Source organism: Cydia pomonella, chromosome 11 (assembly GCF_033807575.1).
Source record: "Cydia pomonella isolate Wapato2018A chromosome 11, ilCydPomo1, whole genome shotgun sequence".
Lineage (NCBI taxonomy): Eukaryota > Metazoa > Arthropoda > Insecta > Lepidoptera > Tortricidae > Cydia > Cydia pomonella.
This window is the reverse complement of record NC_084713.1, coordinates 4,742,042-4,758,870: the sequence shown is the minus strand read 5'-3', so window position 1 is coordinate 4,758,870 and position 16,829 is coordinate 4,742,042. Positions and strand designations below refer to the sequence as shown.

Here is a 16,829-nt window from a genome sequence, read left to right as displayed (position 1 = left end):
GTCGGTTAAAATGGGCGAAGCGTGTAGTGGATAACTAAATACGAGGATGGAACTTCAAGTGGCAACGAATAAACGTTATCGCCATTCAGCGAGGAATTACTGCCAGTCTTATAGGCACCTTGCTGGTTGATGGCAACATGGCCAAATCTTTAAGTTTTTGTACAGTCAGCTGCAGAGATAGTTGACCCTCCTGCAAACAAATTTGTATGCAGGGGAATCAGTTATCTTTGCAGCTAACTGTGCTTGGTAACTTTAATTTTGTTTATTTTTCCGTTGTTAGTGGTAAAAATGTTAATTATCGTGGGATTAATTTTATAATGTTAATTGTCAAAAAATAATACGTCCCATTGTCTCCAAATGAGTATTTACGCCATATATTTTGCTGTGTAAACGGCGCGTTCAATGCAGCGGGATAAAATGATCATAGTTAAATTATATAGTCCTAACAAAATTTGCTGCCTATTATATTACTTTATTACTAATATATAACGTTACTCTACAAGTAAGTTTATTTGCTTTCAATATCATGCAATATTGTATACAATAAAATAAACTGAACAAAAATAGTCTAAATCATGCATAACCTTCAAAATGAATTTCAGAATAACATTTGACAAAAAACTGATAAATGTCTTGACTAACCCAAAGATGTTACATTTATAGGTTATACATAATTATTTCACTGTGACAAGTTGACAACCCTACATTTTCGTTTAAAAGATGTCCCGTATAGCCGTCTAGCCTCTTTTAGCTGTACAATGTAGTTGAAGCGCTACAATAAGACGAGTGCTGGACAGTACGTACAGTTAAGGTCAAAAATATCTATTTGGAGAGGGACAAAAAGTGAAACATTTTACTGTAAAGGTCGGAAGATTGCTCAGGTCATTTTGAACTTGATCGCTATTAGATATATCGGAGCGGTCAAGGTATTCACAAATATCTGAACAAAACGTCTATTATTAAGGGCCCGACTGCAATTTGTATGGGAATTGCAACGTCGGCGTGCAGTTCTCATGCAAGTTGCAGTCGGGATGCAGTCCGACTGTATTGGCCCTAAGACGTGTTTGACGACCCATGTTTAGATATTTTTGAGCAGCTTCGCCTTTAGTACAACGAAAACGCGCTCTGTGAATCTAGATGATTATTAATAAGATGTATTCTTAATTAAATTACGACTATCTCGGTGACCCTGCCTACGAAGCCTGAGACCCAATCTTACACAAATCAACCTAGCCTCAAACTAAGCAAAGTTTGTATTAAAGTTAGTACAAACAATACTAGGCACTATACTATACTAGGTAGTATACTAGGCGACATTAATAATTACATATATAGTTTATCAAACTATCCTTAGAGATAGAGATATATAGGGTCTACAAGAATCAAAATTCTGTTTAATTAAAACTTACTTAAATAGATAATAAATACATACTTAGATATATAGAACAAAGTATATTGGTATATTCTAGATAAAAACATAAATAAATGTCTATACCAGGTCGTCCAAAATTTTGCAAAATATTATATATAATTACTAGCTTTTATTTCGTTTTATTTTACCTGTCCCGTTTTATGTCTGTGTGTGTGTGGGCCTGTAATCAAAACTTGCAAGTAAAATTTGACCCATTGCCCGGTTTCCGATGACGCTGAGAATCTGCATACATATGTAAGCAGGGTGAAAATGCAATATTATGGTACATCTGATGATGGAACCAGGAGGTGGGCATAGGAACTCTGTGAAAAAACAACACAACGTAATTAATAATAAATATAAATAAATAAATAAATAAATATTATAGGTCATTATTACACAAATTGACTAAGTCCCACGGTAAGCTCAATAAGGCTTGTGTTGAGGGTACTTAGACAACGATATATATAATATATAAATATTTGTAAATAATTAAATACATAGAAAACACCCATGACTCAGGAACAAATATCCATGCTCATCACACGAATACATGCCCTTACCAGGATTTGAACCCGGGACCATCAGCTTCGTAGGCAGGGTCACTACCCACTAGGCCAAACTGGTCGTAATTGTGTTTGACTTTCATCGAATTGTTTCGATGAGTATTACTTGCCCGTGGAAAGAAAAGTACAGTCAGCAATAAAAGCGCTATGCCCAACGTGTATTAATAGCTCAAAAACATAAGAGCTATTATGTAATGTAGACATGTTAACATCATGTAAGCCGCTATTTAAGGATTTGAAACTTTTGACTGTACCTAGTATATATATTTATGAAGTTTGTCTTTTGTCAGACTTCATCCGGAATTCTTCAGTAAAGAAAAAGATGTATGTAAATTCAACACAAGGTACTGACAGACTTATTATCCCACCTAGAAAAACAAAATTGTATGGAAATAATGCGCTATGTATGTCAGTTAGTATTTATAATCGTTTACATGATGACATCAAAAAATTACCATTTAATTTATTTAAATCTAGGTTAGAAAAATTGGTTTATACATCAATATATATTGGTCAATTATTTTGATTATTACGAGAATATTCTTAACTGATAAGGTAGAAGTACTAGTGCTCGACGCTGCACTAGTACTTGACATCGGCACTTTATGTCAAAGTAACAAGGATTAAGTTTGAATACAGAAAAATATATTTCCATGAAATAAAGTGCCCATGTCGGTGACTAGTGCAGCGTCGAGCACTAGTACTTCTACCTTAGGTATAATTATGTATTTTGAAGTTCTTTTATTTTATTGAAATTGCTAATTTCTTAATTATTTTGAATAATACTATTAATGTGTTGTAAAATTACTAATGTATTTTGATTTTTTCATGTTTTCCTGTTTTTAATTATATTGTTCTGTTATGACCTTACAAGGTCATTGAATTAATACGTGTAATTATGTAATTTTGCATGCCAACTGCTGGTGAAATGGATGTTTTCTTAATATATTGACCGTTTTTTTAAATGTTTCAAGCAAAATAAACGATTTATGATTTAAAGTTTTGCAAAACATTGTACCTATATTATATTTTCGCCAAAAACTTATTATAATGAGATAGTCCGCCAACAGTTTCGCAGTTTAGCGAAATTTTGTAATGGTTCTAAGTATTTTGAGTTTATTAGCAATCAAAAAAAATTGTTGTGTGGCAACCCTGGCGACGCTCGTATTAATGAGTGTCACGTACAGTTATCTAAGCGCGCGCGCACTCTGTACCGGAATAATTGAAATCGCCGAGATTGTGGGCCGCAATCATAGATGCTTATCGCGCGCTAATTGCGGTGGTGTATCGCTGCCGTTGTGATATCTGTGTGTTACGGCAGACGTAACATTGTACCATTTCATATCATGTCACAGTCTTTAACTTTATTATTATTAGTACCTGGGGGACCGAGCTTTGCTTGGATAACATATGTATAAAAACTCAAATATGCGCGTTTTCCCAGATATAAGATCGATTTTTCGCCTCCGTAATCGGGGAATTCTATATATGTCGGTGGTCTCGGAAACGATTCACTACTGATTTCGATGAAATTCGCTATATTGGGATATACGAAATTTCATCGAAATCGTTAGAGAATCATTTCCGAGATCCCCGAAATATATAGTTATAATATATATACAAGAATTGCTCGTTTAACACATTCACTGCCGGGAACCCACCTGGTGGGCGCTCGTGAACTTTGTTCAGATCCGGACGGAATGCCGGACAACCCGCTGGGCGGGTTGTTTTGTACGCAGCTATTGACCACCGGTTTCTGGGGTAGTGCACCGTTTTTTGTTTGGCAGTCAATGTGTTAAAAGTATAAGATTAATGGTAGGCAGTCCTCTGTAAGTTTCTCAAGATATTTTCTGCTTCGTGCAGCTAAACTGTGGAATGAAGTGTCGCTCGCGGTATTTCCGGACCGATACCACTTTCAAATAAGTTTTTGGCAAAAATGTCATTATTGGTACAAGCTTTTATCGCTGACTGTACTTTTTTTTCCACAGGCAACTAATACTCATCGAGATAATTCTATAAACCCCAAACACAATTAGGTTGCGTTGTTTTATCACAGAGTTCTTATGGCTACCTCCTGACTCCATCATCAGATCAGCTTGATGGTACCATAATATTGCATTGTCACCCAACTTAGATATGTATGCAAATTTTCAGCTTCATCGGAAACCGCGAAGTGGGTCAAATTTACCTTGCAAGATTTGTCCCATACATACTAACAGGGCAAGTTAAATATAAGCTTGTAAAAAGGGTGTATCGCTGGTTTTGCTATCTTCTTATTTGTCGTCACACTCTTGTCAGAGTGGTTGGTCGTCATATCTGGAATGGTGGCAAGCTTCACAAGGTTTTGTTACATCTGCATGTTAACGGTAGATATAAAGGCATTATTCCAGTACCATATTGTGACCATAAATGAGATCCTTAGCATCATTCATATTGCTTGTCACTGCGGCAAGGTACGAAGTACATATGTAAATAAAATTTGTTGACTGTACTTATTGATTGATATTACCGGGATTGTGGGTCGCAACTTTAAACTTTATTTTCCTTCACCGAAAAGCGACTGGAAAATATCAAATGGTATTTCGTGCATAAGTTCTGAAGAACTCATTGGTATTAGCCAGGGTTAGAACCCGCGACCTCCGGATCGCAAGTCGCTTCTTCTCTAACCAACGCATCTTCTCTGGTGAAAAGTTAACTATTATTGAAAATCGAAATGTGACATAATGAATAAACAAAACCGGAAAAGAGTTCATTTCCACACTCTGTGTACCTTTCAATAAAATTGAAAGGTACACAGAGTGTGGAAATGAACTCTTAATAAGAATGTCCTTATAATATTTATTTATTTACTTCAGTTCCCTTCTTAAATTAAAAAAAACAACACAATTTTCTTGATTATTCATTTCTGATTTTTATAAGCTAAAATTCACGATACTTACATACAATGACAGAAACAAGATTTGCTCAAATTCAAAATTACCACGAAGGAATCCTATCAAATCATTCAATAATGAACCTTCAGTCGACGAGTTAAAGTCAAACCGTAATCACATGATATTCTTGATTCTAATATATATTTATACATTGTAACTAGAAGAAGTATATCTAACTTTATATCTAATAGGTGCTCACGAACTTGTTCTATCATCGAAAAAGAAAAACTTGTTAGCCAAGTATTGGGTCGTACAAATTCACTTTTTGTCTTAATTGTGTAAGAGATTGCTATCGCAAACTCTTTGGTTTTTATTATACAACTCGCATGAGTGTATGTAGTTATTACTGGTGTATGTGCCTGGCTCCAGTTTTAAACCCTAAAATATTGTAAGTTTAAGCCCTTAAATATCGTAAGTTTAATTTATTTCAATAATAATTTAATATAATTTTTTAGAGTAAGTCGTACTAACACTGTATGGACCAAGGTCTGAAATAAATGTTTTTTTTTTTTTTTTTGTTTTTTTTTTTTTTTTATAATGAAACTTTCAAATTTACACGGGTAACCTAGCTGTGTAGATGTGACATAATTTATCGCTTTGATGAATTAAATAATCAGTGCTTGTCAGATGCAGTCGCCATGTTAGGTGTATACCTATACCTATATACTATAAGCATCACTCACACAAACAAGCACGCAAATATAATCAATTTACAAATGCGTTTATTTTGTCAATACAATTATTTTTAATTTTTTTTTATATTTGCGCAGGCAGAAGCATACATACTAACCAAATATCAGGAACTGAATTCCAGAAAACCTATACACTATGAGAAAATGTGTCAAAAATGTTTTATGAAATTCGCACAAAGATCCACCTTAAGCAAGATAAACGATAATTGTATAAATAGTAAGGTTTGTATGCATATTAAAGTAGCTCAGCATATGTAATTATAATCTCTTAGTTACCTACTATTCAATTGGTCAAGCTGTATACGACATAATGGACACTGGTATCTTAATCCGTCGTGTATATACTACATGCTACTCTTCATTAATAATAATAAATATTAAGTCAATAGCGATAGCAATATAAAAACCATAATAAGACAAATGCAGGGTGTCTCGAAACTACTAACTCAATCAGTCCCGAAGTGGGAATCACCCAACTTGGGAATGTGTCGCTAATACGTTTGACTTCTATGGCTTCCAAGTTCTGTGTTACGTGCCGTCTCAATATGGCGGGGAACTAAATAAAATCTACTGACTACATTGGATTGGCAACTATTAAAGATTGTTATTTATTTATTTATAGATAACCTATCCTGGTTTTATCTATCTCTAGTTTTGTTCTATGAAATTTTATATGATGTATGACATTTGGTTTAAAGGGCAGCATCAAGGGTAAGGGCTTATAAGTAAAGGAAAAACTCGATGTTGTGTCGTATCAGGCTGTCAAGGAGAAGGCAGAGGACCGACACACATGGAAATCGCTCCATCGACAAGAGTCTAACTCTTATATATATGATGATGATGATCAAGGGCACCAACATTCACTTCGTAGGCTTGACAGGTAAAACAATCTGTATAAAATACATTGATCAACGACATTGAGCGTAACCACGGTGACAGTAGTAGTAGTTGGTAGTTTTAAACATTTCATTGCACGAAACAAGTACATAATACCATAAATGGTTAGGGTCAAGGAGGGAACAGTGGCTTGGTAGAAAAAGCCGGGTACAGTGGCTGACTCAAACTAATTTCAACACGAGAGGCGATATTTGGGCGACTGCGCCACTATTCAAGATGAGCCACTGTTTCCGCCTTGTCAAGTGTAGAAATATGGGTACGCAACTTACTCAAAAATATGTTCGCCGTCCTTAATTCGCCGACATATGAGCTAAACATATAATAAACATATATTTGAGCAACTTGTGTGCAGCCATATTTTTACACTTGGCTGTACAAAGGTGAACTTATCCCTTAAAGGGATATCCCTTCCAGACAGTAGTAGCGAGCATAGTGACGAGTGATAAAAATGGAACCATGCTGCTACCGCATGCTGTTACGTTTCGTGTATAAAAAATCTAAAAGATAAAAACTGCTGATTTTTTTCTAATATCTCAATTACCGACGACTGTTCTGGCCTAGTGGGTAGTGACCCTGCCTATGAAGCCGATGGTTCTGGGTTCAAATCCCGGTAAGGGCATTTTTTTTGTGTGATGAGCACGGATTATTGTTCCTGAGTCCTGGGTGTCTTCTATGTATTTAAGTATTCATATATTATATATATCGTTGTCTGAGTACCTACAACAGAAACCTTCTTGAGCTTACTGCTGGGCTTAGTCAATTTGTGTAATAATCTTCTATAATATTTATTTATTTATTTATACACCCATCGTATACTTAATTTGGTTCATACGCTTCTCAACTTTTGTAAATTCTATATTAAAAATCCTAAAAGGTAAAAACTGCTGAAACTTTTCTAATAGCATACACCACAGAACAAGTGGCACTAACATGGTAAACCTAATTTGGTTCATACGCCCCTCTGATTCGAGAATCCATTATGAGGGGCGGGTGACCCCTAACCTAGAGAGTTTTGAGGGACCGTCTCACTTTGAAAGACCTTCATACATTATTAGTATAGTCTCGGTCGTAATATGTCCACATTTATCTGTTCAATTGACACGGGCAAAATGAGTAAAGCGTTCGTAATAAAAGTGTGGAAATTTTAGCATTTACAAACGAGTAACAATACAATGCGCACAATATTAATAAATAATATTATTAATTTTTTGGCAAAAAAATATTTTTGATACAAGCTTTTTTCGCTGACTGTAATTTTCTCAAAACCGGCAACTGATACTCATCGAGACAATTCTAAAAACCCCGAACACAATTTGCATTGTTTTGGCTCCTCTGCCCGATGGCCCAGCGTAGGCGAGTCCAAGGGACGCATTTATGCGTTAGAGGGAGCAAGTGATATTGCTATCTCATTCCACCGCATAGCTGCGTCCCTTAGACTGGCCTACGATGGGCCATCGTGTAGAGGAGCACTTTCATCACAGAGTTCCTATGGCCACATCCTGTCTCCATCATCAGATCAGCTCGAGGGTACCATAATATTGCATTGTCACCCGACTTACATATGTACGCAATTATTCAGCTCAATAGGAATTCGGTAAGTGGGTCAAATTTAGCTTCCAAGATTTGACCCACAATAACTAACAAACTTATACATACTAACAGGGCAAGTTAAATAAAAGCTTGTAAAAATTATGTAACTGGGTAAAATACTGTTGACTAGGACCTGTCTTTCAATCTTAGTTACAACAGACCTGAAACTGGTTTTATTACCGAAACCGATACCGAAGGTTTACTTTTACATTAGTTTCGGCCGAAATCGAACCTTTGGCCAAAAGTCGATTTTTATGTCGTAATATTTTTGGGCAATCGAAACTGAAAATTATGTCGGTAAATACCGAAAATACAGTTTTTGCGAGGCCGACAGATTCGGCATGCCGAAACCTGCCAAAATAGAAACTTCCACCAGGTTACCATCAGGCGGGATGGTTGGCTCGCCACCTACGTGGTATTCACCGAGCGATCGCGAAGCGTCTCCGTTCCAGCTAGGCCAAACTTTGTGAGCAGGCTTGATTAGGATTTTTTTCGCCGACTCAGTTTTTTTTCAAATGGCGAGTCATTGGGGTTCGCGAGCTCTAGAACTTATTAAAGTAAAAACTTCCAAACCCTAACGTCAGAAGTCCATTACGATTTTTAGTGTGCTTGTGCGCTTCTTTGCAATCACCATTATACTAATAAAATATTGTTTTTGACAGTGACTGTACCGGGCCTGGGTCAATAAATGGCTTTTAAAGCAGACGTTGACCCCCTTTGTACTTTCTGCGTAGCACAGTCGCGCTAAAAAGTGCAATTTAGTACTTTGCGGCTTTAAGGTGGAGTGGCTCGGTTTAGTTTCGATAAAAAGAAAGGTCGGTTAAGTGCCAATGACATATATCTAAGGACAGGCACTTAGAATGGTGCTAGTTCAGCGATATCACTCACGAATTGGAGGCAATCGTGCAGTCTAACGCAACTAGTTGCGACCAATCGCGCGCGTGATGCGAACTCATCGACCAATCGCGTTGTGGCGTTAGACTGCACGATTGGCTCGAATTCGTGTGCGTGACACCGCTGTACTGGCCCCATTCTAATTGCCCGTAAGATCCGTCCATGTCAATGTCAATGCTAAGCGCCGTTTAGAGTATATATCTTTATGTTAGACGTTGCTGTAAATACATACATAATTTAAAACTTATTATATAAAAAATATAATGTGCATTCTAATCATTAAACAGTACCTAGTGTAAATAAATTCGATTTCGAAACGTGACGTACGCGTTTGCGTTTAGTCTCATTTTGTATTGGATTTAGAAAGAGCGTGCCATGCGGGAAGTTTTGGAAACTCAAAATCCTATACAAAATGAGACTTAACGCAAACGCGTTCGTCACGTTATGATGTCGATCAAATTTACACTAGGGGTACTGTACCCCTAGTGTAACTAAATTCGATTTTGAAACGTGACGTACGCGTTTGCGTTTAGTCTCATTTTGTATTGGATTTAGAAAGAGCGCGCCAAGCGGGACGTTTTGGAAACTCAAAATCCTATACAAAATGAGACTTAACGCAAACACGTTCGTCACGTTTCAAAATCGAATTTAGTTACACTAGGGGTACTGAGCTGCTGAGAGTATTTAGTTATCCCCGTATTTTGTTTTCAATTAAGTATGGGCAACTGTATTGGTTTATTAATGTTGTGTATGTAGTTGTACCTACCGTTTGTGTGTCTGTGTGTCTGTATGATCGCGATATACTCAAAAACTATAGAACGACTTTTCATGCGGTTTTCACCTTTCAATAGAGTGATTCTTGATGAAGGTTTAGGTGTATAATTTGTTAACTGTTGCGAAGCCAAAGCATCGCTGGGTAACATTCAAACATGGCCTTATTACTATTGAATAAGGTGCAATGATCTTGGCACATCTAAAGGCGATAACATGCTAATATATCTTCCGTGCTAATTGGACTGTTAAGGATTGAGTTTTTTGCGTCCTTTCATTGAAAAGTATTGAATCGCCGTTTTATAAAAGGTAACGTTACATGATAGTAATTGACGTGTATCCTATTGTAAATGGTTGAGGAGTGAGTATTATAATGGCCAAGAATTAATGATGTGGTTATACAAGAAAAGATGCAGTATCTTGATTAATGGTGTATATCTGAACCGTTGTAGATTTTTTGCTAAATAAGGATATTCACTTTTTTAACTTTATTAATATACTGAGAAACCACCCAATGATAGTCGAAAAACTCCTATGGTCCAAAAATAACCCTACTATCATCGTTTAAAAAAAATATTTACGAGGTATTAGATATAGGCCCTTGAGGCATTGTACCAAGGATACTCGTGGTATTTCCTCATTGTATCGCAATGCTGATACGTTGTGCGAGGAAGCCGCCAACTCATCGGTCTCCAGTTATGTCAACCAGGCGCTTGGCGATTTCTGAAAAACCCCATGGACCTAGAGTTTCAACGCAAAATGGTACTCTCTACTGAGGCTCTTATATTTATTACGTTTCAAAATATATTCGTGTATGTGTCACTATTATCTAATAATTTATCTTAGGAAAAATATTTTCATAAGTGGAAGAAACAACTCATGAAATATACTCATATTTAATCACGGATTGTGAGGACCATTATTGTGGCACGTACAGGATTATAGTTAGGTGGGTTTACGGTACTTTTATACAGTATGAGTAGGTTCTAATGAACCGAGTCTGGAAACTTCGTGTTCAAACTTCTATGTAATATAACTTCTTTGGCGTACGAGTTAAAGTTATTAAACTTCTAGGTCTGATATTTTCTACGCTTACTATAAAACTTCCGAGTAAGGTTAAAATCAAAATTTTATAATTAACTGAAAAAGCGTCTCTTATCTAACTAATAAACATTGCTTCCTCCAGCATTGAAAATTAAACATTGATTTTATACCTTTATTTAATTTATTTGCATTAGATAATCCACATACATAGGTATGTATGCAGTGTGATAAGGGTAAGTGTGGATTGAACGAAGGTGTATTGACAAAAATTGAGAAAGGTATGTTGGGATGGTTTGGATTCGTTGAAAAAATGAGTGAAAGAACAAAGAGAGTCCACAAGAGAGAAGTAGAAGAGGGAGCTGGAAGGGGTAGATCTCGGCGGACTTTCTCTGATCAAATTTGAAAATCCTGAAGGCCAGGTCAAGAGCACCCTAATCCGGCGAGCGTGTATGAGGAATGTTATGAAAGTGAAGGAAGCGAAAGAGGTATGTCAGGATCGTAGCAAGTGTAAATCTGTGGTCTCTGCTTACCTTTCCGGGAAATAGGCGTGATTAAATATGTACGTACCTATATTCGTATGTAAAGTTCTGATATATTTACAAATATATTTTATTTCTGCTCCGTTCTTATATGTTACGTTGTTGCAGGGTGCGTGTGTAGCAGGCGCGCCGCGTGCGGTGATGCGCCGCGAGCGCCCGGGACCGACACATGAATGCCCGCGCACCAGGTTAGTGTTAGCACACTTACGGTCTGATTCGAACTTTAAGATACGTCAAATATTAGCTCTAGATACGATATGGATAGGATATGTTAGTGTCAAAAGTGACGTTTCTGTTTGAAGAAGTATAGACCTAATATTCGACGTATCTTAAGTTCGTACCCATGGCAAGTGATCTCAATGGGAAACTTCGCTGCCTCGGATGAGAATGGAGACTCGAACTCACACAGCTTTGGTACCTGGGCCCACTGTTTTACCAAACGAGCTACAAAAATTGATATTACCGAAGCTTCTGCTCCCGCCGGCGCGATGTCCATGCTATATTTTTTTTTGCCTTAAATTGTATTTGTTTCTTCGGAAGGGTAACACTCTACTTGAGCGATAAACTGTTTTCCGCTCTCTTAACTTACCTATAACGAAAACCACTTATTTACTTTGTACTTAAAAAATAAATGGACTATCATCATACGCACATAAAATGAAATGATATCCCCTTTGACGACATAGAGTACCATCCATAGACACCGTATCATACGTGCAGCGTTCTTATAAAAACTTTCACTACATATAGGCAATCTTTTACTATTAGTATCGGACTAACTCCAACTTAGTACTTAGTCCAAGAAGGTTATTCTGTGAGGTTAGGTTAGGTTTTAAAAAATGTTATTCAACTTTGAGTGTAGATTACTCCTAAACTTTTGTATTAAGGGGCATTAAGTGAATTAATTATAAAAGCTTGATTCCTTTTTTATCACTTGCATTAAATATTTGGAGGTAAAAGTTAGTAAGAATTAAGAAATATATTTTTTAGTGACGTCTTTCCAACTCCCCGAAAAATTGTCCGGTCTTACCCGGGTATACCTTATATATCTGGGGCACGGTATTGCCCTTGCCAAGACGAGCCAAGCTACGTGATCTTGGCTACGGCCTCAGATCTACTGGGCAAGTGGTCCGTGTTTTACACCAATTTAAAATTCGCGCAGCATCCACAGCAAGTTAATTAGCACTTGTGGACAAACACATTACTCACTCCCGCGCGGTTGGTAACGCGTAATTAAATGTGGGTTGGTAACCGGGGCAGTCGGTCATCGCGAATATTTGCATTTTTCGCTTTACATTATTCATGTAGTGAAAGTGATTTGTTTTATATGATGAAAGTTTATTGGCTTTATAATAGGTAAGTCTAATTTTAGTCTTGGGTTTGAAGAGTTCAATGCCTCAAAAATGAAAAATCGTAAGTAAAAATTCTAAGCATCGATTTTATAGCTATAACAACGAAGAGCGTTTTCACATTGTTCGATCTGATGTCGGATGTGGAATACAACCACAAAGAAGTAGAATTTAAAAACTGCCTTTTGTATTTATTTAGGTATCTATTTAATTGATACTAAAATTAGTGTTCAAAGTAAAGTGTCCATACGAAAACAAAAATGATATGCCATAGGGCATCTCGGTCGGCTGGTTTTTTCTACGGGTCATCCTACATATTGGATCGGACAATCTGAAAACGCTCTAATAGTAACATTCGGATGGTTACTTCGGCTTGGACGCGGTATATGACACTGTCAATTTTCTTGATTAGTTGTCTCATTACTGTCACGTTTACAACGTTTTATCCGCCACCCATTTTATAAAGGAAATTGACAGTGACATCTTTCGCGGCAATGTCGCAGTCATAGATGGTAGGATCGTATAGATGTGCTATACGCGTGCACCCGTAAGGGACAGAACATAGGTACGCAATGCGACAAAAAAAAACTTCCATTCTAAATTGGAATAAAACAGATTAATATATTTGACAGGTTGCATACATACTAGTTATGTATTCTGTAGCATTCGTTTATGAGACTGCTAGCTTAATAGTGTAGACGCGATTTATTTATTTAGTATTAATTTCATTTTGACACTTGGAGAGAAAGGTCTCTCCAAATCTTATTTACCTTTTACATCTGCAGATTTAATGTATTTATAACTATAGAGACTATTCGTCTCTGTTGTATTGTAGTAATTATTTATTTTAAGATTATTATAATGTAAAGTTTACCCAGGTATTGGCTGTTGTATTTATAAATGTTGCTATATATTTTTCATGACACTATATGATGTTGCTATAAATGTTGTATTGACTTGTAATATAGTCCTTGAGGCCTACTTGCTGAATACATTTTTGAATTTTGAATAGCTTATTCCACTCTAACGCAAGGAGAATAAGTTGCATAATTATGTTGAAAAGGTCCGACGTCCGGTCTTTTGTAATTAAAAAAATAACTTTTTCACGCTATTTTTTAAACATTCGTAGCACACGACTGACACGATTCGACTGGCGAGGTAAAATGGCATGGCACCCTACACATGGCACAGTAGTTGGGATCATACGATCTTACGTTCCATCCGATCTTACCCGAGTAGGGTAGAGTTTACTATCTCGTTTTTTAAATCATTTTAAAAATAGCATGTTAAAACGAATCGATTGAAACTAAGTCACTGGACTGGTTCGGGTCTCCATCACTAGTTCGGATGTTTTGACAAGAATATTAACACTTGCCTGCATTTTAATTTATTTGCTCATTGCCCAGTACCCTTCAAAATTGTGTTCCCAAAAATCAAAGGGATACCGTTACCGAATCATTTCTGCCCTAATAATCCTAACACGTTTTCGGTAACTCGATATACGTTGTAGTTGTCACCGGTTCTGTAAACATGCTTTAAAAATACTTTTCATGCTCGGACGGTTTATTTTTATACATGTAAAAATCAATTTTATGATTGATCAAATTAGATCCAAAAAATGTTTTGAGGAATGAATTCACAGCAAGCTGGAAATTTATAGAGTTTATTTATTAGACTTTTAATACCTTCATTTGATCCTAAATGTGTGTAATCCGCGGTTGCGCAATCCCAGGAGGTGTGCATAAATTTTGGGAGTTTTCGGTGATACATTTTTCCTTGAATTGCCAAACCACGCGATGTAGAAGGAATTCACCATCAATTACAATGGCAATACCAGCAAGGTTTTGTGGATCAGACACGGTGAAAAGGAGTTTTCGGATTTTAACATAATTGTACCAAAAATAAAGGAATACAAAATGGCGGCCATATTTTTACAACCTTTGACTATGAAGTAAGTAGTATAAATTCATATTAAGGTATCTTTCAGATCCTCAGATATAAATTCTCAGTACCTGGGCGACCGAGCTTTGCTCGGTTATAACTATTTATTGTAATATGGTGGTGTATAGGTGATAATCTTAACTACATTTTATTACTAAATTAAACTTGTCTAAAACAATAAAAAATAAAAAATTATATATAAACTTGAACATATAAAAAAAAAACAAAAGTTAGTCACCGGGCGAGATTCGAACCCGTAACACTCGTTTAGCAGTCCGCGTCTTAACCCGCTGGACCAGACGGACAGTGGCCGGCAACACGAAATTAGCGAGCATATTCTGCGTCGAAAGAAAAACGCATGAAAACTCAAAAACACGCGTTTTCCCAAACATAAGACTAATCTAGATCGATTGTTTACCCCCAAAAACCCCCATATACCAAATTTCAGCGAAATCGTTAGAGCCGTTTCCGAAATCACAAAAATATATATATATATATATATATATATATATATATATATATATACAAGAATTGCTCGTTTAAAAGTATAAGATAATGATTTGAGCAAATTGTCCGTCGCGTCGGCTCGGACGTTTTCGAGCTACAAGCAAAAAACTGTAAAGAGCAAAAATGTGTGCACACCTCCTGGTAACTGAGCAAACTCGGATTACACGTATCTAGGACCCAATTAAGGTATTAAAACGATTTCTAGCTTCCTGGGAATTAATTCTTCATCATAACCTAATTTGACTGGCCTAATATAAACCAACATTTTTATTTTAACGTCTATTAGCACCTTTAAATGATTTTATACTATAATTATAGACGTCAACTGAAAAATAACTGATGGATCCTTAGTAACTGCTCGGCGCCTCAGTAATGTATATATGCATTGCAATAACTTTTGTACATTTGCATACATTTTTTAATGTACAAAAGTTGGGAACTAGTTGTGCATTTCAAGCAGATTTTAGTAGAATTCTGTCCGTCGAGGGAAGAGATATATGACGTGGTATTTTATTCCCAGCTTTACATTTATAACGAGTTTCAACCGCGCTTGCTTCTGACATGTTGGAGAGGGTTGAAATATTACAGTTTACGAATGTTTTGCAAAAATGATTAAAATTGTAACATATCTGCATGAACTATGTTATGTGTTTTGAACAAAAAATATCGATATGACAAAACAAATTGTAACCAAAATCTTTATACCTCAACACAAGTCTTATTAAGCTTAATGTGGGACTTAGTCAATTTGTGTAATAATGTCCTATAATAATATAATATAATATACCTACTTATTTTATTAAGCAAATTGATTTCTCCCCTTTTAACCAGCATTTATAAAAAAATGAAATTTCTCACAAAAAAACTTGTTTATTGTCGGGACGTACCTTATTAAAATCATAAATTTGATAGCGATGTTTATAATTGATAATATTTGAATAGCCGTGTTTCATTGGGACACGAACCCACATCTCATGGTGCGCAGCCAACGTGCCAATCCTTAACGCTGCGTATCGAACGAAACGAAACTGTCTGTCATACTAATATGGAAAGGTTATTGAGAGAAATAACTACGTAACGCTACGGAGCGATAACGATTGGCACGTTGGCTAAGTACCCTAGACTGTATAATTATATACTCGTATTTTTTGTTGGATTTATACTACCTACAATACAATGGAGAATCGTACTATAAAAACAAAAAATCATGATGGTAACATATCAAGTGTACTTTGATGATTATATTCTACGCTAAGGGTGTGTCCAGACATAGCAATTGCGCCGCGAACGTGCACACGTGACGTGACTGTTTACTTGTCATTGCGCGAGTTATTAGCGCAATAAAAATATGTCTGGAGACAATCTCAATCAGATCGACCAAACCCCAAACTAAACAAAGCTTATAACAGTTTTGAATGATTCACGGTGAGTTTCACTAGACTTAAATCGATCGGGAATAGGTCCGACGCGCACGAATGAGGGTAGACCGAGCGCAGTCTACACAACTTTGTAATGTAATTTGTATTCTGTGATATTTATATAACTGCCTATTTTTTGTATAAGCCATACGATTAAATAAATAAATAACAACTTTGACACGCACCCGCTATCTCCAGTTGCCCATGAACAAGATGCATTTAACTGGTTAGTATAATGGTTCATATCCCGATCGATTTAAGTCTAGTAAACAAAGCT

General features: G+C 36.3%; 1 protein-coding gene across 2 annotated transcripts in view; it reads left to right on the top strand.

The window, feature by feature from the left end:
* LOC133522664 (serine proteinase stubble-like) overlaps positions 1 to 16,829 on the top strand; it is a 236,706-nt gene that overhangs the window by 30,594 nt on the left and 189,283 nt on the right. For both annotated transcript variants that reach the window (XM_061858054.1, XM_061858053.1), the window contains exon 2: positions 11,446 to 11,525. In XM_061858054.1, coding sequence (XP_061714038.1) covers positions 11,507 to 11,525 — 19 coding nt within the window. In that variant the 5' untranslated portion in view covers positions 11,446 to 11,506. The remainder of the gene's footprint in view (positions 1 to 11,445; positions 11,526 to 16,829) is intronic.